Genomic DNA, 25,229 nt, shown 5'->3' with positions numbered 1-25,229 from the left:
CGTGCACCAGTCTAAAGTCTATAACCTATTCTCGTTTCACTTTACGTTGCATTCATTTTATACTTGTGTTGACACCAACCAAGCACATAATACACACAACTAATAATCACATAAATCACAAAACTCCTTTTTAATCTTGAATTAAAAGTGTTCACAACTTAGCATCCAAGACTCTTTTAACTTCTTTTATTCTTTACTAACTTGCCTGTTGAACCTAGCCAACAGTAAACTGTACCTTTATATAGGTATAACTCAAAATTACCAAATAAGATCCTCGGTTCTTATAAGATAAATAGATAATCTCAAAGAATCCATGATTCCAATTTACTCATTAATTCACTACGAATTAATACCAAACTAAACTTAGTTGCTTGCATCAAACTTCCATACAAACAAGTCATACTTAAACATATTCTTAGTTTACATGTAGCATACAAGCAAATAACATGTAAAGCCATCTCAGTAAATCATATATATGAACTACAAGGTCCTATACATGATACTACAAATTAAAAACATCCCTAGAGCATGTTTCTAACCATTTAGCACGTAGACTATGTACGTACCTCGTATAAACGTAACGGTAGGCCACTTTTAAGCACTAAAAGTCCCCTACAGTGAATTCTCCGCCTAAAACAACCAAGAAATCGAGTAAATACTTGTACTAAAAAAAATACAGCAACTTTAAAACGTCCCAAACCCTTCTAAACTTCTTTAAAAATCGTTTTTATAATTTAAACTCTCATTATTTTTAATCCCTAGTATAGATAAACTATTCTAGTGATTAAAAACCATTAAAAACCTTAAAATATTAACTTTCTGAATTTCCAGCAACTATAAAATTTTCTAAACCTTCTGAAAATATTTTAAATGAATATAAAAATCGTATTCCAATCAAAATTCATATTCATACTCTAAATATACGATTTCTAGTGATTTAAAACCCTAAAAATCACATCTTTCATGATTAAAACTAAAAATAATAAATCTGAAATTTTTCTTTTATACATATGATCCGAAAAATACATATTTCATAATAAAATAATAACTCAAATCGAAATCATGCAAATAATAAAATAAATAATAAATAAAATTAGAACTTTAATGGAATCTTAAAGGAGAAGTAAAGAAAACAACCAAATAAGAGGAGAAAGAGGGCGCCGGACTGAGGACAGCAGCAAGGACCGGCGGAATCACGCTTTTCGGCTTCAAGAAAAGGTTTGTGACGTTTCTTGTTCAACAAGAAACGTTACTTAGCGAAGAAGAAACGATTTTTGAGAGAAAGAATGAAAGTCACGCTCAAGAGGAAGAGGAGAGAGAAAATGTCGAGTGGGAGAGAGAGGCTCGAAATCACGTGCAAGTGAGGAGAGAGAAAATAAGTGTAGGGCAAAAATATTTGGGTTTTAGGATATTTAAATAGGCTAATCCTATTGGGCTTAGGAAAAAGGAATTCAATAATTAAAACAATAGGCTAATCCTATTGGGCTTAGGAAAAGGAATTCAATAATTAAAACTTTGATGACTAACAAGATGGGCTTGTTAGGACTTTAGTCATCAAATTATCCTTTCCCTTTTTATTTCTTTTGGGCTTTCGATTCCATTAAGTTTTCTTTTCAAAAATGCTTTTAATAATTAAATCTTATTTAAAACACGCTTAATTAAAATATTACAAACTTTATTAAGCTTAGAAAAATATTTTTAGTTGACTTTTAAAATAGTCAACCCTTTTTAAAAGTCAAATCATTTTCCAAACTCATTTGGATTTAATATAATTACATAAATAACTTAATATATTTATGAAAATCCTTTAAAAATGTGGGGGATTACAGTCTACCCCCTTAAAAGAAGTTTCGTCCCGAAACTTAACACAAAACCCTCTTGTTTTCGAAAGTCTGAACTCATCATTTCGAAAATCTTTGAAGAAAAGATAGTGCCTCTGGTGCACTTTCCCATTTTTAAACACTTGTGTCACTTATGAACACTTTTCTTATGCGGAGACTCTACTTCTTTTGCACTAACATGTGCAAATTGCCCAACATAGGCATACATATACATGAAAATGTCATAAAAATAGACAAAAAGCGCGAAATTTATCGCATTCTACCCCCCTTAAAGAAAACGAGTTACGCCCTCGTAACTCACCTCAAGGAATAGGTCTGGATACTTTTTCTTCATATCCTCTTCGGCTTCCCACGTTGCCTCTTCTGACTCGTGGTTAGACCAAAGAACTTTGACAATATGCACATCCTTGTTACGCGTACTACGCACTTTCCTGTCGAGAATCTTGACAGGTCTTTCCTCATAAGTGAGGCTACTATCTATCTGCACTCGTTCAGGCTCTAACACATGGCGCTCATCAGGGATATAGCGCTTCAATTGGGATATGTGAAACACATCGTGCATCTTTTCAAACTCCATTGGCAATGCCAATCTATAAGCTACTTTCCCAATGCGCTCCAAAATTTCATATGGGCCTACATATTTAGCACTCAGCTTGCCCTTTTTCCCAAATCTCATAACGCCTTTGGTGGGTGATACTTTCAGGAATACTTTATCACCTACAGCGAACTCATCTTCGCGCCGCTTTAAGTCTGCGTAACTCTTCTGCCTATCTTGCGCAGCTTGAATTCTAGCCTGAATCAATCTAACGTTCTTGACGGTCTCCTCAATGAATTCTGTCCCCAAAACTACATTCTCACTATAGTCGTTCCAGCAAATGGGACTTCTACACTTCCGTCCATATAACGCCTCAAAAGGTGCCATCTTGATACTCGCATGGTAACTATTATTGTAAGAGAACTCAATTAAATCTAATTGGTCCTCCCAACTTCCTTGAAAATCTATAGCACAAGCTCGCAACATATCTTCCATAGTTTGGTTAGTCCTCTCAGTCTGACCATCGGTCGCAGGGTGAAAGGCGGTACTCATCTTTAATGTTGTCCCAAGGTTTGCTTGACCTTCTTCCAAAACTTAGATAGAAATCTAGAGTCACGGTCTGAAATAATGTCCTTTGGGACTCCGTGCAATCTCACTACATGCTTGATATAGGTTGTAGCGAGTTGCTTCTTCTTCCATGTCTCCTTAATAGGTATGAAAACAGCGGACTTGGTCAGTCTATCCACTATAACCCAAATGGTATCATTTCCACTCCTCGACTTGGGTAAGGCAGTCACAAAGTCCATAGAAATCGAATCCCACTTCCATCCAGGAACCTCTAGTGGTTGGACTGTCCCCATGGGCCTCTTATGGTCTATCTTCACTTTCTGACAGGTTAGACACTTAGACACATACTCGGCTACCTCTCGTTTCATGTTCGGCCACCATATATCACCTTAAGATCCTTATACACTTGTCACCCCCAGGGTGCACAGAATACGGAGTATTATGCCCTTCATCCATAAGACGTCTTTTTAGGTCGTTACACTTCTGTGGTACACACCACCGTCCCTTAAACCTTAGACTCCCATCCTCATGAATCTTGAAGTCCACCTCCTTACCTTGCTTCATTTTCTCTTTTATCTTATCTAGATGCTCATCCCCAACTTGACCCTCAATGATCTCATCGAAAATTGACACTCCCAAAGAAAGATTACTGAGTCTAGCCTCACTTTCCCCAGGATTTAAAATTTCTAGGTTCAACCTTTGCATATCTCTACACAACTCCTCAGGACTATCAAAGCACTCAAGCTATGACTCGATTTTCACTCAAGGCGTCAGCCACCACATTGGCTTTCCCTTCATGATACTGGATGTCTAGATCGTAATCCTTAATCAACTCTAGCCATCTCCTTTGCTCATATTCAAGTCTTTTTGGGTAAATATGTATTTCAAGCTCTTATGGTCTGTGAATATCTTGCAAGTTGCCCATAAAGATAATGTCTCCAAATCTTCAATGCAAACTATGGCAGCTAACTCTAGATCATGGGTAGGGTAATTAGCCTCATAAGGTTTCAGTTGACGCGAGCATAAGCTATTACCTTCCATTCTGTTGCAACACACAACCCAAACCATTCTTGAAGCATCACTATAGACCTCAAATCCCTCATTCCCATCAGGTAGGGTTAAGACAGGTGCAGTGGTTAAACGATCTTCAAGATCTGGAAACTTCCTCACACTTCTCATTCCACTCAAACTTGGATTCCTTTTTCATAAATTAGTCATAGGTCTGCTATCTTCGAGAAATCTCTCACAAATCTCCTATAATAGCCAGCTAAACCCAAGAAACTTCTAATGTCAGTCACACTCTTTGGAGTTGGCCACTCACTCACAGCTTGAATCTTAGCAGGATCTACAGAGACTCCTTCCTTAGACACAAAATGACCCAAGAATGCTACTTTCTCCAAACGAAACTCACACTTAGAGAACTTGGCATATAATTGGTTCTTCCTCAAGGTTTCAAGATAATCCTCAAATGTTCATCATGCTCGGTTTCATTCCTCGAATATATCAAAATGTCATCAATAAAAATCACTACGAACTTATCTAAAAACTCATGAAAGATTCTATTCATCAATCCATAAATATAGCAGGAGCATTGTTAACCCAAATGGCATTACAGTGAACTCGTAGTGACCATAACGCGTTCTAAAGGCAGTCTTAGGTACATCCTTATCAGCTACCCTCAATTGTGATATCCTGAACGTAAGTCAATCTTCGAGAACACACTCCTCCATTCAGTTGATCGAATAGGTCATCTATTCTAGGCAAAGGGTACTTGTTTTGATGGTAACATTTTCAACTCCCTATAGTCTATACATAATCTCATACTCCCATCCTTTTTCTTCACGAACAAAACAGGAGCTCCCCAAGGCGATGCACTAGGTCTGATATAACCCTTATCCAAAAGTTCTTGCAATTGCTCTTTAACTCACTCATCTCAGGAGGTGCCATTCTATAAGGTGCCTTAGATATAGGTGCAGTTCCAGGAACTAAGTCTATGGTAAACTCAACAGCTCTTGCAGGCGGCATACCTGAAATTTCACTCGGAAATACGTCCATAAACTCATTACTATCGGAACATCCTCAAGTTTCAACTCAGCTTCTTTACTCACATCTTGCACGCTACAGAAAAACAGCTCACACCCCTTTCTCATCAACTTCTGCACTTGCAGAGCAGAGATCACTCCAAAGTTCTTAGGTTTCCCAAATCGTCTATATGAGGTCAATTTTCCCGAAGGGTTTCTCAAACTACTTTTGAACTTCACAATCGATCCTGGCCTTGTAATGACTCAACCAGTTCATCCCAAGAATCACATCTAGGTCTCCCAAATTGAATTCTATTAAGTCATACGGAAATACAAAGCCTCCTATCTTCAAAGGCAGGTTTCTAAACAACTTGGTATATCTTATGATTTCTCCAATAGGTATGCTAATAGGCAAATCAAACACTTCAAAATCTACTAAACCCAATTGAATTTCCTCAATCAAAGCTTGCTCAAATCATTGAGCCTTTAACTCCTCAGTGGCTATTACCTCAAATGCAAACCTAGCTATGAACTTTCTATAATACTCAGAGATAATCATACTTCTCATCCTAAGGTTTGTAAACTTCTGGGCTTTTAGCTTCCTCATAAAAGTAGGGTAAAACTTTTCTCTTAAAGCAGCAATAAAGGATTCCCAAATAAACTCTTTCATAATACTGAGTCTAGTCTCATTCTCTTTCTACTATAAGTCAGTCTCATCTTTCAATACAGTATAACTTGACCTTCTTTCACATCCTAAGGACAGTTCACAGCCCCAAAAATCTTTTAAAACGCCCTAATCCGACTCTCTAAGAGGATAAGGTCAGCTTACCCCTTAAGGTACGACAATTTAATCTTAGCTAGTCTCTCAAACATGTCCCAGCAGAATCGGGACACTCAACTTGTTCGAGTCAAATTCTTTGCCAACAGGCGAATAGCAGATGCTAAGGAATCATTATTGTTTGACGCTCTACTTCGCGACTGAAATCTAACGTAACTTTACTTTGAGTTCCAGCATAACTTACATGTCCATCTAATAAGGCAACACTTGATTTGATCATTAAAGATCACATCAACATACAATTCCACTAAGTTCCAACATGAAGTGTTCTCTAATAATCACGTAATCATCCATGTAAAATCTATTCGCATCAACGTGCAAATAGAAACAAGCAAGCAAGAATATAATCACATAATGAAAAATAATTAAATAATAGAAATTTTCCCATCACGTGCCCAGAATAAATTCTTACTCACTCATATAAAGAAATAATAACTTCTATTCCTCAATCGATAATAAGAATATTCTCCCAATCCAAAATAACCAACTTATTCCTCAACAATATCAGAATAAGGAAATTTAAACCATTGTAGCTTGACTACTTGCCAACAACTAATCTTAAAGTATAAATAGATACTCTATGGGATTACACTATCATTCTCATCCTTGTTTCCTTTATATGGAGTAAACATTTCATCTCCAAAGTCTTCACTATAACAATAATAATAATAGTAACAACAATAACTTGAGTTCCTAGATCTAGTAGATCTTCAAATACTTTTGGATTGATGTCCATTTCATCCATCTCTAAAACACTCACATCGCTCAGATAAAGTCTCCAAATAACATTGTAGATGTCCTTTCAAGTTTGCACTCTAGTATAATCAAACTCTTCATATATCACTAACAAGGATGCCTACTTTTAACACATAATGCATAATGCTCTCTAAGCTAGTGTAACTATAACTTCAAGGCTCATAACATCGAACGTTCTCATCATCACTCAATATAGTTGGGTTATGATAGCTTCCTACTCTATTAACTTTGCCAAACAATTCTATTAACTTGTCTGGCAGACATGGTTAAGGATCTACAATAAATAAACCTATAATGGTTTAGCACTCTCTCTAACGTGTTCCCACAAATAACAAGGGTAAACAAAAACAAAGGTATGTAAAATATAACACCTTAGCAAGCAAGAAAGATATAACAGTTAGTAGGGAAGAAAAAACATTCATGCATCGTTAGCAGGGAAGAAAAAATAATAATGCACTTATTTGCAGGGAAGAAAATAATGATGATGCTGAACTAACTTCTCAATGCAGACATATAATGTTTCTATCTTATATGCCCTTCTTATACTACCCATTCTCACAATGCAATACTATACCTTAAAGGCATGAAAACTAATGCAGACACTTTTTTATAAATAACATCACTTTTGTGAAACAAATTCGGACCCCAAGGTTACACGAAAAAATTTCACTCGAAAATTTTTTTTTTTTTTTTTCGGACTCAACAAATTTTTGGAAAAAAAAATTTCGAACTCGTAAAATTTTCGGGAAAAATTTCGAACCTCGAATTTCCGTGAAAGGAACTTTTCGGTGCATATCAAGAAAATTTTGGTTCTTAAAAAAAAAATTATGAAACGTAGGAGCAATACTAAGGTTTCCTTCAAATAACCAATAAGCTAGGTAGTTAGGCGCCTATAAGTCTTAAACTAACCTAAAGCTCCCAGATACCACTTTGTAACACCCCGATAATTCTCTCTTTCTAGAAAATACTTTTATAACAAATCTAGAGAATTACCCAGGCATTATCGCCCGTGTGAAAACGTTTCGGCTTACTCAGAATTTTGCAGCGGAAAACTTACTAAAACAAAACCAACTTTATTAAACTTATGAAATAAGAGTCAAACAATGTTTGAACTGAAACACACCAACTTAAAGCTAAAGTCTGAAAATATAAATTCTTAGAAACAACTTAAATACTATTGTCACAAAAGCCTCTCCATTCCAGATCCCCCAACGATATGCATCTTCGAACCTGTAATGTCAATGCTTTCTTGACTCTGCTCCCCCGAAGGATCACCACAGGATCAATAGGCAAAGCCATGATCACAAACACAGACAAGCACGTAATCAGCAAAGCTGAGTACTACATATCAGACAACAATAATCCTAAACATGATACTATAACACAACTTGTAGAATAAAATAATAATAACATAACAACTGCAGATGACTCTTACTGAATTAGACTCTAACCTTTATTTCTTCTTTAAATGGAATAGTTATTGGGACGAGTTGTCTATACTGAAATAGGAAATACGGTCATGACTCCGTAAACCAGAATGACCTACGATATCGAGGAACCTTTGAACTAAAGAGGAATGGTGATCAATCCAACCTCGAAAATACATATCACGGCGGACTATGTATCCCAACCCTTAGTGTCCAACTCTAGACGTGCACCAGTCTAAAGTCTATAACCTATTCTCGTTACACTTTACGTTGCATTCATTTTATACTTGTGTTGACACCAACCAAGCACACAACACACATAACTAATAATCACATAAGATCACAAAACTCCTTTTTATCTTTGAATTAACAAGTGTTCACAACTTATCATTCAAGACTCTTTTAACTTCTTTTATTCTTTACTAACTTGCCTGTTGAACCTAGCCAACAGTAAACTGTACCTTTATATAGGTATAACTCAAAATTACCAAATAAGATCCTCGGTTCTTATAAGATAATTAGATAATCTCAAAGAATCCATGATTCCAATTTACCTCCGTTAATTCACTTACGAATTAATACTAAACTAAGCTTAGTTGCTTGCATCAAACTTCCATACAAACAAGTCATACTTAACATATTCTTAGTTTACATGTAGCATACAAGCAAATAACATGTAAAGCCATCTCAGTAAATCATATATATGAACTACAAGGTCCTATACATGATACTACAAATTAAAAACATCCCTAGAGCATGTTTCTAACCATTTAGCACGTAGACTAGTACGTACCTCGTATAAACGTAACGGTAGGCCACTTTTAAGCACTAAAAGTCCCCTACAGTGAATTCTCCGCCTAAAACAACCAAGAAATCGAGTAAATACTTGTACTAAAAAAAATACAGCAACTTTAAAACGTCCCAAACCCTTCTAAACTTCTTTAAAAATCGTTTTTATAATTTAAACTCTCATTATTTTTAATCCCTAGTATAGATAAACTATTCTAGTGATTAAAACCCATTAAAAACCTTAAAATATTAACTTTCTGAATTTCCAGCAACTATAAAATTTTCTAAACCTTCTGAAAATATTTTAAATGAATATAAAAATCGTATTCCAATCAAAATTCATACATCTCTATAAATATACGATTTCTAGTGATTTAAAACCCTAAAAATCACATCTTTCATGATTAAAACTAAAAATAATAAATCTGAAATTTTTCTTTTATACATATGATCCGAAAAAATACATATTTCAATAAAATAATAACTCAAATCGTAATCATGCAAATAAATAAAATAATAATAAAAATTAGAACTTTAATGGAATCTTAAAGGAGAAGTAAAGAAAACAACCAAAGTAAGAGGAGGAAAGAGGGCGCCGGACTGAGGACAGCAGCAAGGACCGGCGGAAATCACGCTTTTCGGCTTCAAGAAAAGGTTTGTGACGTTTCTTGTTCAACAAGAAACGTTACTTAGCGAAGAAGAAACGATTTTTGAGAGAAAGAATGAAAGTCACGCTCAAGAGAGAGAGGAGAGAGAAAATGTCGTGGAGGAGAGAAGGTCAATCACGTGCAAGTGAGGAGAGAGAAAATAAAGTGAGGCAAAAATATTTGGGTTTTAGGATATTTAAATAGGCTAATCCTATTGGGCTTAGGAAAAAGGAATTCAATAATTAAAACAATAGGCTAATCCTATTGGGCTTAGGAAAAGGAATTCAATAATTAAAACCTTTTGATGACTAACAAGATGGGCTTGTTAGGACTTTAGTCATCAAATTATCCTTTCCCTTTTTATTTCTTTTGGGCTTTCGATTCCATTAAGTTTTCTTTTCCAAAATGCTTTTAATAATTAAATTCTTATTTAAAACACGCTTAATTAAAATATTACAAACTTTATTAAGCTAAGAAAAATATTTTTAGTTGACTTTTAAAATAGTCAACCCCTTTTTAAAAGTCAAATCATTTTCCAAACTCATTTGGATTTAATATAATTACATAAATAACTTAATATATTTACGAAAATCCTTTAAAAATGTGGGGGATTACATTAGGGTTAGTGAATAATGATGGTAAAATTGTAAATAAAGCAAACGGCATCCTAACGTCCGTTAGAAAAAGGGTATATGGTGCACAAAAATGAAAAGTCAGGGGTATATGGTGAATTGTTGAAACATTGAGGGTATATTGTGAATTTTTTGATTTGTCGGGGGTATTTGGTGAAATAACCGTTAATTTTAAGCATACTCAATTCGACCGGCTTTTTCGAAATTCACGTCCCTTATAGGCCTCTTAATGCAAATTAATTTTTTAAATGCTATTTTTTTTATGCATCAATTAAAATCCCCTAAATTCGGTAAATTTATAATTTAATCTACCCATTAAAATTACTTGATTTATGCAAATATAATCACCACTACATAGTCTATAACAAAACCCTAATTTTTTAAGGAGAGTGTCAAACATAAAATCCTAATTATTTTAAGGAGAGTGTCAAACACGAAATTCTAATTATTTTATAATTATTTTATAGGAACAATCGATGCATGATTTACATTTGTAAAGATTTCACTCACCTCCTATAAAACTGATCATAACCATTAGATAAATTCAAACATCTGCTAATGATTTACATTTAGTACTTTCTTTCAAACCTCTAGAACTCGCAAAAATTGAAGAGAGAGAAAGCAATAAATTTTGTTGTTAAAAAAAATTAAAAGCAAACTCTTCTCCGTGTCATATACTCATAATGAGTAAAGAGAAAGCAACCAGCAACCTTGAAACCAAACACGGAACTTTAAAAAAATGAACTCACAAAATTGATATAATGTAATAGGTTTTGTTGTTTAAATCTTTTGAGCTAAGATCAAGTAAAAAGTTGAGCTGATCCGAGAGAACTGAAGAGAGAAGGTTAGAGATATTTGGGTTCATAAGAGAAACTAGAACAAAAGAAGATAAGAGAGAAACTGACGATTTTGAACCGAGAGGGAAGAATAAGTTTAAAGCGAGGCATTGACAATCTGAAATTTTGCAACAATAATCATACCTATGAGCCATGGAGGCAAAGGAAAGGGTGTTTGGATCATCTGGAGTTGTATAAAATAACTCTAGTAGGTAGAGTTGGAGTAATATCAACCAGTGAATAATAAATCAATGGCTCATATATTCTCTTTCCAAAATTCCTCCTATTTTATCTCATCAAAATCTGCCCCTAAATCTTTCCCTTCCACCAATATGAGCCCTGGATTTTAAATTGTATGGCTCAGATACAACTCTATCTTGTAAAGTTTCACTGAAACTCTAGAGGATCCGGACTCGAGGGAAGGAGGAAGAAGGCAGAAGACAGAAGACCGAGGGCGACTAGGGGATAGAAAATTGATAGCCCTTGACATATGGTCTTCAATCTTCATATTATATTTTAATTTGCCCGTTTTCTTTTGACAACTCTTCATTGTCTTTATTTTCAACTTTTAGAGTACTTTTAGTTGCATCAAATATTATTCCTCAGAAAAAAAAACAATTGCATCAATATTAAAATTAAAGGCTTTTAACATCGATATTAATTGAGACTTAGGCCTGTTCTTCCCAACTTATTTTCAGTTTAGTTCAATTCAGTTCAATTCAGTTCAATTCCAATCAGTTCATTTCAGTTATAATCAATTCAATTTAGTTCAGTTCAATTCCTAATTTATTTATCATTACTATTAGTCAAGTTAATTTAATTGACATTAAGTTAATTTTGGAATAAAGAAAACTATTTAAGAACTAAAAAAACTTCAGTTATTTCACGCATCGCGTGCACAAAAGTTCCAAGAGCTTTTTAAAAACCCAGAAAAAGGAGTAGAAGAAGTCTTGAAAAAAAACAAAGTGAAAGAAAAAGGAAAAGTGGATGATTCAAGAGCTTCAGCCACAAATTTCTTAAAAAAAACCATCTTCACGAATAAAAGTTCAAATAAAATCTAACCGGATCTTTGTTAGAGATATGAGATATCGGAAAATATATGTATGATATATCTTCCATATTGATATTATTAAGATAATAATATACTTATGTTAAGATATTATTTATTTATATCTTTTAGGAAGATTGTTTCTTATCTTATGTTACTTTAGGTTTTGTATAAATATTCTACTATTGATGAATAATATGAAGGCCATACAATTAACCATCTACCGTAAATTTGTCATGGTATCAAGAGCAGGTTAAGTTCTTGGGGTTTCTCATTTTTTTTTTCTCTCCTGTCGGTGGGGGTGGATGTCTGGTATATTACCCCCACCGACCGGATATTCCGCTGCGTTCTTATGTTTGAATCTCTTGGCCACTTTGCTTTTTTTTTTTTCCTTTCACCAAAAGAAAATCCTTTGAAAGTTTGTTTCTATGATTATGTTCATTCCATCACAAAATTTAAAAAGTTTGTTTATGTGACGATGTTTATTCCATCCCTAAAATTTGAAAAGTTTGTTTATGTGATGATGTTCATTCCATCACAAAATTTGAAAGTTCGTTTCTTGATGATGTTCATTCCATCAAAATTGTTACTTTGTTCGTCTCAATTTCAAATTTGTTTCAAAACAGATTGTGAGACATATTTCGGGTCTCCCTATGTCGTGAGATTGGGTTTATTGGTTCTCCTGGTACCGTTTGTCAATCTTTGAGAAATTTAGTTGACAATTACATTTTTTGGACGAAATCAGGAACATAAACGTGAATTACCTTCAAATTTGAGGCCCCTCATTTAGTTTGTCAACCACATAAACTCCAATTTCAACCCCATTTCCACCAAAGTTTTGAACATTACCATCCAATCGAAATGAAAACCTAAAAAGATCCTCAAAAATAGAGACCGAAATTACCCTAAAAATTAATGGAGCGTTAATGGGTTAATTTTGACACCATAATTTGCTTATTAATGTGGTGTTTGCCGTGAAATATGAATATAAATATGAAATCTCAATCTTTTTTTAGTGAGATATGAAAGATAGTGAGGATAAGTAGATAAGTCGTTCTAATTTCTTTTTTTTTGAAAGAATCATTCTAATTTTTTGAGGGAAGTGAAGATATAAGGTTGTAGGTTATGGGAAGATGAAAATGTGGATGATTAGATCGAAAAAAAAAGTGTGACACATCAATCTTATGTATATATGGGGTGGATAGTTATATGATAGGTTCGGATTAGTAGTCATATGGATATGTGAGTAAAATTATGTTGGTTTATTACTTGCATACATGTGGCTTTATGGTTTTGGCTACAATTTTTTTGGACTATTAACAAACAACTGACGTTAATCATACTTAGTTATCTATAAGTGAAACAACAATATTACATAAAATCATGGAAATAAATTATATTTATCTTGGTTCCTCTAGACATGATTTGGTATGAACCTCAATCAATATCAATCTTGATTAATTAGCAGTATTGATCTCCTCTTACATGGTTTGTTTCAATAATGAGTAATAGTTATGCCCAAAAATATCTTCACACGCATCGCGTGTACAAAAAGTTCAATTTAGTTATTATGCACGGGTCCATTAATGTAAATTATTTCTCAAATATTGAAGATATAAACTATTTTGCAAGTCAATAATCTTTTATTTCTCATTTATATTTTTCTTAAATTATTTCAGTAGTTAGTTGTGTATGATCACTTCATGATTCTAATGGAAATATCACAAAATATTAAAATTTTAAATTGAAATATTTTGGGTTTTCATTTTTTTTCTTAGATATATGTTATTAATATTAATTATCATCATATATTTTGCTGACCCACAAATGAAAACCATGCTATCTAGGGGGATATACATTTTTTTCATATGTAACGATATTGATATATACAATTAGATTCATTTTAAGAAAATTTACGTGAGCTTAAAGCGAGTTTGAGACAAGTTTGACCATTAAATGTTACTTAAAGTTGATTAAATTAAACTAAGCAATGTATGTGCTTTTAACTTAGTACCATTTGATCATTTATATGGATAATAGTAACAATAATACTGATTATTATAGATAATTTATATTTCATTGTAGTGCATCGCACGGGTTGTAAGCCAATTTTAGACTATTCTTGATACAATATCATATCATTTTAGATAACAAGCCCATTTAGTTCTTTTGTTTAAGGTTAAACCCATTTTAGACTAATGACGACATTACAAGATCATAATATCGTGTAAGATATTTCTATATTCAATTCTTAGATATATATTAGAAGAAAAATTTATACATTACAATATATTTCAATTATATATTAAAATATAAATGAAATTTATTGTCTATTTGATAAGATGAGTTACATGTTATTTTTCTAATAAACTAAATTGAAAAATGTATTTTTCTCTTTAATTTTTGTTGTTAATTTACATTTACTATACAGGGTAAATTATAATGTCACTACTTTATGCAGGCTTTGCAATAGCTAACTTAATACGAAATACGACCCGAACCTAACCAAAATAAGCAGGTTAGGGTTGAAACTTTGATTGATTTTCTAACCCATTATTGATTAAACAGGTTAGGTTGAGGTTGACGTTTTCGATTCGAAATTGACATGCTTTGACTTTATTAACTTACAAATATGTAGAAAATTCTCGAACCCATTGATTCGTAAATCTAAAATTTGGTTAAAAAAGTAAATATTGCTAAAATAGGTCATAATTATTATAAGAAATATTAAACATGCATACTTTCAACAGTGAACTCTCTCATATATACTTTTTAGTAAATAATTAATTTTTTGTATAATAAAATTATGATTAAACGGGTTAAACGGGTAATTCGTTTATTAAATAGGTCGGGTCAAGGTTGAGTATTTCAACCTGTTTATTAAATGTTTGGTAAACCCGAACGCGAATCCAACCCAACATGAACTGATTGCCAACCCAACTTGGTTGCCTGCTCTACTTTTATGTTTATACTATTTCATTACATATTTACAAATATATACACCATGATTTCAAGGGAAGTATTATATAATTTTAAATATATATTGTCGTATCAAGATTTAATAGCAAAAAGGGTTTGAAAAACATTGATAGCTGATAAAGAACGTGAAAAATCAAATGTTACCACAAATGTATAGTACAAAGACGTGGTTCAAAATGTTTACAATACTCTTATTATTACTGTTATTTAATAATTCATTTATGTTGTTCATCCACTTTGTTGAGATACAAGGTTTATTCGTGTTTCCTCTTCAACAAATGCTACATGCAGACTTACAGGGTTTTACTATATATAACATAATATATACACATATCATATTTGATATACAAAATTAAATCAATAAAAAAAAAACTTCCCTTGCATCTTTGCACAGGTGGAACTAGTTGAATGATATAATGCGTATAATTGAAGAATAACATGCCATTCATGATCCATGTGTTGGTGATAGTAATGTATCTCTGAATGTACATATTCAATGTCCCCCATTCTAAAAGACGAAGGGACGTCCTACAAGCAAGCGGGAAAAAAGGTGGAAAGGAATTAGCAAAACAAGTAAAGACTTGTAGCTTTAATTTCTAAGAAAACCGGTGACAATATTGCTACTTGCCTCGAGAAGGAGAATTACAGTATAAATCAAATTTAATCTGGCGACGAAAAAAAGAAAGCTGCCCAAAATTGTGAAGATCACTCATCAAATTAAAATTTTAGAACTCAAGTACCCGATCCTCGCCCATGATCAATGTATATACTGATTTGTATTTTCATGAGGTGTTTTTTTATGAAACAATGAAAAGTGCAAGCTTGATAATGTGCTAATTTCATTTTGATCTTTTACTCTGTGTAACGTGTGCATTTGCTTGATAATAATGCTAGATTATGAGGGAAAAAATATTATCGTTACTCAATACTAAGGATGAGAAAAAATATGACACGAAAATAAAGTGACGACAAATAGCTGGAAACATTAATTACATAATATTTTGAAAAAAAAAGAAATATTGAATTGAAGGTACGTACTATGTGAAATGGCATTGAAGTCGGAGAGTTGATAAGAAAAAGAGGATTAATGTGAGGTGGGACTTATTTGATGCTTAGCTTCTTAAATTAATTAGTTTAATTTTTTTTCTAATGGAATACAATTAAGAGATGGTTTAATCAAGTAATGAAATAAAAAATTAAGATAATAAATGCGATCTTATCCTTTACCTTGTGGCATAGGATAGAAAAATCCTTATTTTTCCAGTGTGACTCAAGCAAAAGACTAGTTGTAACTATAATAAAAGATAAATGTACATTGTAGCTAGATATATTAAGGACATGTAACCAAGAAAATTTAAGTTGTGAAGTGTTTAATTCTACTGGGATAATATTTTGAATTAGTATATAAGGAAATGAATGATAAGAATTAATGTCAACTTTTACTAAAATAGAAGTAGATTTTTATCCATAACGGTAGTTGCACAGTTTGTCAAGCTATTATTAGTTAATGGTTAAACTTAAGATCCAAATAATTAGGAAGTCAACTCTAAAATAAGTTTCTAATGTAGTGTCTACTTCAATATATACCACAAATTAAGAATGATTTTCTTGCCAATTGGCTAGCCATACCCATACCATAGGATTTAATTGGTACATTTACTAACAATAAGATGAAGGGAAAATTAATTGGATTAGGAGTATCAATTATCCTTATAGCTGGTGTAGCCATTGGTCTTATAGAACTTGTACGTCGTGCAAATACTTCAAATCATCCGAACCATGATCCATTATCTTCAAAATCCAAAGCAATTCAAGCAATATGTGGCCCTACAGACTACAAAGATGCATGTGTTACAAGTCTCAACTCAGTTGCAAATAACCAAAGTGCCACCTTAAAGGACTACATACAAGTTGCCATAAGTTCCACCATTGATGCTGTGAAACAAAGTATTGAAAAATCAGACTCCATAGGCAAAGAAGCAAATGATCCTCTAAATAAGATGGCTTTTGCGGATTGCAAGGAATTGTTACAACTTGCAACTGATGAGTTACAATCCTTGCTTAGAGATACGAATGATACCAACTTCTCTTCGTTGACGAATAGAGAAAATGACCTGAAAAATTGGCTAAGTGCTACTATTTCATACCAACAATCATGCCTTGACGGTGTTGAAAATTCTGATCTGAAAGAAAAGATGACAAAAGGTCTTAAGATTACATCCCAATTAACAAGTAATATGCTTGCTATTGTTTCAGAATTTAGTCCAATTCTAAGTAGTTTTGGCATTAATTCAAATGCAAGTATTAACTCTCGTCGACTCCTCAATATTAATGAAAATGTCTCTAAGTTTGGCAAAGATGGCTATCCAAATTGGATTTCAACTGAAGATAGAAAGTTATTATCAAGGATTAATATAAATAACCCATTTCCTAATGCAATTGTGGCTCAAGATGGAAGTGGGCAATTTAGGACAATTTCTCAAGCAATTGCAGCATATAATCCAAAGAATTTTAAGGGTAGATATGTTATTTATGTCAAAGCAGGGTTATATAATGAGCAAGTACTTATTACAAAAGATCAAGTCAATATCTTTATGTATGGAGATGGGCCTCGTAAGACCATTGTCACTGGAAGAAAAAACAATCGAGATGGTGTTAGCACATATCAATCAGCTACATTTGGTGAGTCACATTCCAACTTTCACTCTATGTGTATTTTGAATTTTATAATGATGATGATAAGATATAATGTAGAGTATAGGTTAAGATGTCAAATATTATTGATTGGTTGTCACGCTTAATATCTATGCAAATTCATATCTATTTCTAAGAGAAAAACTCTTCAGATCATCATTGACATTAAAAAACTTTTTGAAATTATATGCTAATGAAGTGGTAAAACTAAATGGACAAAAAATATAAGAAATATTGTATAGTCTCTATATTCATCCTCTCACACATTAATATACTTTTTGAAGGGATAAACATTAAGATCAATAGTAGTGTTGTAAACTTTGAAAGCGAAATGTTATCTTATTTCCCATATCTATGTGCAATAGATTAAAAATTATTTCTAATTTTGTTAATTCATAATTCGTCCCATGGAAGAACAACTAACGTTCTTATCATGACATTTTGGTAAATAGATAAAGTAATTGATTTCTCGAAAACATATAAAACTTAATATCGATTTTTAAATATAGTAATGTTGTATGTTAAATGACAAATATTATAGGGAATTATTAATATTGATGATTACGAATGTTGCATAAAAATATTACTAATGCTACATAACAAGTGATTGAAATATTTTGTTCAAGGTATTAACAATTTATAGGCAAAGCTTATTTGTAATGAGTGTTTACTTTTACAGCTGTAATTGGAAACGGATTTATTGGAAAGTCGATGGGTTTTCAAAACACAGCAGGTCCAGAAGGACACCAAGCTGTAGCACTTCGCGTACAATCCGATATGTCCGCCTTTTATAATTGTAGGATGGACGGATACCAAGACACACTATACACGCAAGCACATCGCCAATTTTATCGTAACTGTGTGGTTTCAGGCACGGTAGATTTCATTTTTGGAGATGGAAATGTAGTTATCCAAAACTCGCTTATAATCGTTCGAAAGCCCTTAGATAATCAGCAAAATACAGTGACTGCACAAGGTAAAAAAGATCGTCGCGAAACTACTGGGATCGTTATCCATAACTGTAGAATTGTTCCAGAGCAAAAGTTGTTTCCCATTCGATACCAAATTCCAACATTTTTAGGTAGACCATGGAAGGAATACTCTACAACAATAATAATGCAATCTATGCTTGCCGATTTCATACAACCAGTAGGATGGATGCCTTGGGCAGGCACCTTTGCGTTGGATACATTGTACTATGGAGAGTATGGGAATCGAGGTCCGGGTGCCGATACAAGTAGGAGAGTTAGATGGAAGGGCTACCATGTTATTACAAATAGAGATGAAGCTATCAGATTCACCGTTGGTCGATTTATTCAAGGACAACAATGGCTTCCATTTTCAAGCATGCCTTATCTTCTTGACCTGAAAAATTAATCAACATAAAATATAATGATTTTGTAAAGGCTTATATGAATTAATCAATGAAATTATTTGGCCTTTTTACAATCAGTTTTTTCCATGCATTTTTACTTTTTACGTATTAGGCTTTGAAATTCAATATATGAACCATATGAACCACAAGTTCATAACTAATATGTGATGAAACAAAAAAATATATTTCATATTAATAATCAACCAAGAGTTCATTCATCATACACCCAGATATATTATGTACATGGTACATCCAAAACTAATTTTTATTCATTTAAAGCTCTCATTTTTTAGTACAACTTGTTCAATTGAATGATTTCAAATGAATAATGAGAAAAAAAAACCTTAAATCTACCATACCCTCAATACACCGAGGTAATTCAGGGCATGTTTAGTTTCATATCAATTACTCCCTCCGTCTCAAAATATAGTTCCCATTTCCCTTTTTTCACGTTAATTTATGCAAGTAGAATTTGAGAGGGATAGTAAAGATTTTTTGTTTATTTAAATAAATGTTGTATGGGAAAAGATGATTTAAGGGAGAGAGTGGAGAATCATTGGTGAAAGAGCATTAATTGCAACATTTTGGTTGAATAAACTAAGGAAAAAACAAATTTCAATAAGAAAATAAATGATGGGACACGGTTTTTCTAGACAAATTACGGAAAAATGTGGAACTAAATATGAAAATGGGAACTATATTTTGGGACACCCAAAATGAAAATGGGAACTATATTTTGGGACGGAGTAGTTTCGAGTGAGGTTAAATTTAGGTAGTTGTGTACCGTTGTGACTTATGTCCACGAGAACCAGTAACAACCACAAGTCCACAACACTAATAACGAACAACAGCCACCAATTGAGTGCTATTATCACACTCACCCAACTTTCCCCCCATTTCTCTCACTCTCTCTTCAATGGAGCTCCGATCTAATGACTTCACACTCCACTCAATCCCTAATTTCAAAACCCTAATTCCAATCTTCCACGCTTCATCCACATTTATCCGCCGCCGGAAATCCTCCGTCGCCGGAATCCGAGCGTCGGCGACGAAGAATATTCCGGCAACGGTGTTAGAGCAGCCTGGTGGAAAGATGGTGGTGGAGTTAGTCGGAGCTTTCAATGAGTTGAGTGAGAGAATGAACTACAATGCTTTATCAACAAGCTCATCTCGCATACTTTTTAAGGCTTTAAAAGTTTCCATTCCCATTTTGCAAACTCTCCCTCTCTCTCCTGATGGAAGGTCACCTCTCTCTAAGGCTTTGTCTGTTGCTTTCCTCCTCGCCGATCTTCAGGTTTCTCTACTTATCTTTTATTCGCCGATTGGTTTTAGGATGGAACCTTAATGGACTTGTATGTGGTCAGACTCTCCTCTATTAGAAGCCTGCGTAGGTTGATTTTAAAGATTTATGAATATTCTTCCCGCTCCCTTGTTTGTTTGTGATTTTTGATTGTGGTATAGTATTATGAAATGTGTGTGATTTTTGTGTGTTTGTAATGCTGCATGATTTAACTTCACGGGTTCCGGTGTGTAACACGAAATGATCATTATATATGTATGTCTACAAGGGATATGTGGTAGGAGAGAGATAGAGAAAACATACTAAGAAATAAGGTTATGTTGCAAACTTGCAATCAATATGAATTGAAGGAAGTATTTGTCTGTGTAGTTCTTGAAACGAAATGAGTTGATAAACATTGTACTTGTCCAATTATATGATAGTGGGGGAAAGAGAGCATGAGCGTAAAGCTCGCAATGACAATTAGCCTAAGTAATATATGTGAGAAAGTAGACCTGCTCATATTCCAAAGGAGTAGAGAGGATGTGTGTGCTCTTATGTGGACTTGGGTATTTGTGTGGCACAGGGATATGTGTCCATGTTTTGACTTGGCTATCTGTGAAAAATTTCCCTGATTTTGGCCCAAAATGAAGTGTTTGTCCATACCCATGCTAGAATTATGAAGATTGGATACGAGTACTTGGAGGTAAAATACTCCTAACATCCTAGGTTGTGTTGCATTTATTTAAAGAAGCCTTTAGGTCTCTTTTATCGACATTTACGAGATCACTTCAAAACACATGCTCTACAGCCTCCTGCCGATTATAAATATCATTACAGTCTCTCATATTGAAGTACCACAATTAGAAACCATCACAAATTCTTAAATAAGCTTGAAGTTTTATTGGACTCTTGCCATTCTTTGTGACTGCTGTCATATGTGGTGCATCATGATTCATGATCATGAAATTGTTGAGTCCCAAATATTTTGATTGTGCAGTAACTGAAGTCTTCTTCCAACTAATGGTTGCAGATAGATGCAGAGGTAATTGCAGCGGGCATACTAAGGGAAGTTTGGGAGGCAGGTGCAATCTCTATACATGAAGTGAGAGATCGTATAGGTACTGGTACTGCCCATTTACTGCATGAAAGCCTACGTGTGAAAAAAGCTCCATTTCGGGCAGAGGTCGTGGATGACGATAATGCTGCTGCAATCAGGAAGTTTTTTCTGACATATTATGATATCAGGGCTGTGGTCTTAGATCTTGTCCTGAGACTAGATATGATGAGACATCTGGATTACCTTCCTAGATATCAGCAACAGATTATTTCTCTTGAAGTTATGAAGATTCACGCTCCTCTAGCTCATGCCGTGGGCACATACTTCTTATCACTGGAGCTAGAGGATCTATCTTTCAGATATTTGTTTCCTTCATCTTACCTCTATGTTGATACATGGTTGAAGAACAATGAAGAGGGTAGCAAGAATTTAATAGACATTTGTAGGGAGCACTTATTTGAGTCTTTGAGTATGGATCCATCTTTGCAGAATATGGTTGATAATATTTCAGTCAAAGGTCGATATAAAAGCCGTTATAGCACCATGAAGAAGCTTTTAAGAGATGGCCGTAAACCTGAGGAGGTACATGACATCATGGGTTTGAGAGTAGTTTTGAAGCCCAAGCCTGGTGTTGATATGTCAGAAGTAGGAGAGAAGGCATGTTATAGGGCTCAAGAAATTGTCCAGTCTTTATGGAAAGACATGCCTCACAGAACAAAAGACTATATAGCTAAACCAAAAGCAAATGGGTACAAGAGCTTACACATGACTGTTTCTGTAAGCGATGATGGGAATACTGTACCACTTATGGAAATACAGATACGGACTAAAGAGATGGATATGTTAGCAGCTGGTGGCACAGCATCCCATTCATTGTACAAAAGTGGGCTTACAGATCCAGATGAGGTAAGCTGTTTTCATTTTAAAAATATGAGGACATTATTAACATTATGTTTAATGAAACTAGGTATTCCAAGCGCACACACATTAGGCACAGTTCATCGTGGAGACAATCAAAAGATCCCATAAGAGTCAAAACAGTTCTGAGAGCTCAATGCCGCTAATTTCTTGTCGAGTTCTAATTCTTCTTCCAAGCTGTCTGTTATTGGATCTCATTTTGTGACTAAGATTGAGTACCAGCTATTGCAATTCTATGTGGAACAACAGTAGTGAGTCTGAAGAATTATTGGACATGTGACTTTTAAGTAAGTGAAGCCTCTTTGCTTGACTGGGTTAAGGTTGTGCATACTATACCCTCTACACTTTCTATATATGATGGGATGCACACTGGTCTCTTCATAATTAATCTATATGTTTTTTCAACAAAAAGAGGACATATTAGAATTGACAAGATATCATGATGAACAGTTGACTATATTATTCGGCCTGTCGAAGAAAATAGACAAGGGCAGGGGAGAGAAAATTGTCATGAATCCACAAGTTCTTAAAGGTATTATGATCATTAAAATGTAGAAGTGAAACTCAAATTTAGGAAAACCCGTAGTCGATATTTATTTGATCAAGCAGCCTTGCTGCAGTTGTAAGGCAGTAAGGGTAAGATTGTGCATGTCCGAGCATCCTTATCCTGCTATAATGGGAGTTTCTTATATTGTCTTTAAATCATTTCATTCTAGGAATAGAATAATTTTGTTTCCATGTTTCTGCTAGCTTGAATTATCAGCTCAAAGTATCCAGATTGTTGGGGTTTTTCTTCATCTTTTTTGATGAGGGTCACTATATGATTGAAGCTTTCAGTGGCTAGATTAGAAGTATCTCTGAAGTAAAAGAATACAATTTAGGATGTCTTACCAGGATACATGTTCTTGACATGCTCAGGCAAAACGGCTCAAAGCCATTATGGTGGCTGCGGCAGAGTTGGCAGCTTTGCGTCTTAAGGATCTTCCCTCTGTGTACCATAATAACTCTGAGATTCGTCAGAAAGATAGAGTATTTTTCCTACTGGACAAAAATGGTGATGGTAGGATTAGCATCGAGGAACTAACGGAAGTGATGGAAGAACTGGGTGGACAACGGGAAGATGCACAAGAGATGATGCAGCTTCTTGATTCAAACAGCGATGGTTCCCTGAGTTCTGACGAATTTGATTCATTCCAGAAACAGGTAAATGCTGATGTCTCCTTCTTCCATAGTTGGAAACTGTCAATTCTAGTTTCAACTTCTGCTATCATCCATACTCTTGAAATAGCTCTCAGATTTGAGCTGCAAGCTTGTGCTCTTGAGTCTTGACTTTACCCTGCTTGCTTATCTTATGTTAACAAAGATCATAGTCGAAAGTTACTATCTACTGGTATGATTGTTACATTTGGCATAAGCAGTCTTCTCTTTACTGCACATTCATTTTACGTAAAAAGGTATGAGCTGATTAACGTAGAACATTGATCGATCTCATAGAAGTGAGAGCTAATTTGTAGCTGAGTAAGGGCTGGAAAACCTAATATATCTCGGATACCTCTGTTATGTCAACTTTGCTCTATGATAATCTACCAACAGAGTAAATTTGACATTAATTTTGTTACCTGCAGGTTGAACTGATGCGCAATATAGATGATAGAGATGAACAATATAAATCTATGCTCGAGGAGAAGCTTCCCATGGCTGATGAAAGTGGCTTAATTCAGATATACAGGAAGGAGCTTTGCAATGGGGTTGCGATGAATTAGTGAGCGTAGCTTAAGTTTGGACCCACGTAAATTTTTTTGTACAGTCGCAGATTTGACAACGAAAGTAATGTAAATACCTACTACATAGCATATGAAGCTGCTGTAAATACTGTAAGTTTGTGTATATGAAGGTTCTCATTTTTCCTAAGGAAATCTTCTTCTTCTATGGTCTCTTAGGCCATCTATTTTCATTACCAACATTCTTATTCTTAGCGAAGTGAGAGGAAACAGCTAGAGAGGATAGCTTGACTGAATACATACACACATTGAATACTTTCTTTGAAGAAAACAGTCATTCAAATAATTCACCAAAAAAGTTGCCATTTTTATTTTGGATTTCTCAAGATTTATTGGATGTTTTCATACCAATTCATAGAGTTCATAAAGTTGGACAATTTGTATAAGCTCATCTTATGGGGTTTTTCATTGTTTATCCCTATACCAGTACTCGATTAGAGAATGCATTGGGTATCCTTGCATTTTTTCAAAATCATTATTCACTGATGGTGTTAGCTAGCTGCTAGTATTGGAAACCTCTTGTACCATATACCGCTACCTATTTCTCAAATGTACGAGATAACTCCGTATTGGAGTTCAACATTTTGTTGTTGTGATTTAGTACAAGTTCTTATCTTTTACTTCATTAACTTCAATAAATTAGGAGTCCTCTTCATATGAAGCTTACAGATATCCTTAAAAACCTTCTTAACCACTTAACTACTAGTCTACTACTCTCATGAATACCATTCACAACCCCTAGCCTTGAGTAATCCTCACCTTCCCTAGTAGTAGTATCATCTTGATTTCCATTGTCGTCAACCTTCGGGAGCTCCGAACCAAACAATGTCACCACTGTCAAGCTCTATACTTTCTCTTAGCTTCGTCTTCCTTTCTTAAATTTTCTCTTCTCCCTACTAACAACCATACTCAACCCATGTACTTTAAAGTTCAACCCTTGTAAACATGGGCTACACGTCTAGTTCTAAGAGTACTTCCAACCGTTGCCCTTCTTATGAGTTATGAGGAGAGAGAGTATACAAGTAATATTAGTTTATTAGGAGAGAAAAATTTTGGCCAAAAAACTGATGCCTAACTCTTCATGATAGACCAAGAAAAAGAGGAGCAAAGAAGGAAATGGAGAGAGAACATATAGTGGGGTAGATGAAAGAGTAAGAAAGTAATAAAATAACTAATGACCAGAAACTATAGGGCAACCATTAATTG

At 34.1% G+C, this 25,229-nt stretch overlaps 2 protein-coding genes across 3 annotated transcripts; both read left to right on the top strand.

Moving 5' to 3' along the window:
* The first annotated feature begins 16,586 nt into the window (after nt 1–16,586).
* LOC104906956 (pectinesterase) lies at nt 16,587–18,987 on the top strand. The gene is made up of 2 exons (XM_010695799.3): nt 16,587–17,598; nt 18,290–18,987. The coding sequence occupies exons 1-2, from the start codon at nt 16,587–16,589 to the stop codon at nt 18,985–18,987; spliced, it is 1,710 nt and encodes a 569-aa protein (XP_010694101.1).
* Nucleotides 18,988–19,802: 815 nt separating this feature from the next.
* LOC104906955 (probable GTP diphosphokinase CRSH, chloroplastic) lies at nt 19,803–24,199 on the top strand. 2 transcript variants are annotated; one of them, XM_010695798.4, is made up of 4 exons: nt 19,809–20,279; nt 21,298–22,230; nt 23,161–23,445; nt 23,868–24,199. In XM_010695798.4, exons 1-4 carry the CDS (start codon nt 19,902–19,904, stop codon nt 24,003–24,005), a joined length of 1,734 nt encoding a protein of 577 aa, XP_010694100.2. In that variant the 5' UTR covers nt 19,809–19,901; the 3' UTR covers nt 24,006–24,199. The 2 variants fall into 2 exon arrangements, with proteins under 2 accessions (XP_048497223.1, XP_010694100.2); XM_048641266.2 differs by lacking the exon at nt 23,868–24,199 and having other exon boundaries at nt 19,803–20,279; nt 23,124–23,372.
* The last annotated feature ends 1,030 nt before the right edge of the window (nt 24,200–25,229 follow it).

The sequence above is a fragment of the Beta vulgaris genome, chromosome 3 (genome assembly GCF_026745355.1).
Source record: "Beta vulgaris subsp. vulgaris cultivar EL10 chromosome 3, EL10.2, whole genome shotgun sequence".
NCBI lineage: Eukaryota > Viridiplantae > Streptophyta > Magnoliopsida > Caryophyllales > Amaranthaceae > Beta > Beta vulgaris.
The sequence above is the reverse complement of the archived record's forward strand: the minus strand, read 5'-3'. Positions and strand labels throughout refer to the sequence as shown.

Coding starts and splice junctions, on each gene's coding strand:
- LOC104906956 (XM_010695799.3), top strand. CDS start 16,587: ATGAAGGGAAAATTAATTGGATTAGGAGTATCAATTATCCTTATAGCT. Junction 17,599..18,289: donor ATATCAATCAGCTACATTTG/GTGAGTCACATT, acceptor TTACTTTTACAG/CTGTAATTGGAAACGGATTT.
- LOC104906955 (XM_010695798.4), top strand. CDS start 19,902: ATGGAGCTCCGATCTAATGACTTCACACTCCACTCAATCCCTAATTTC. Junction 20,280..21,297: donor TCCTCCTCGCCGATCTTCAG/GTTTCTCTACTT, acceptor TAATGGTTGCAG/ATAGATGCAGAGGTAATTGC. Junction 22,231..23,160: donor GGCTTACAGATCCAGATGAG/GTAAGCTGTTTT, acceptor TGACATGCTCAG/GCAAAACGGCTCAAAGCCAT.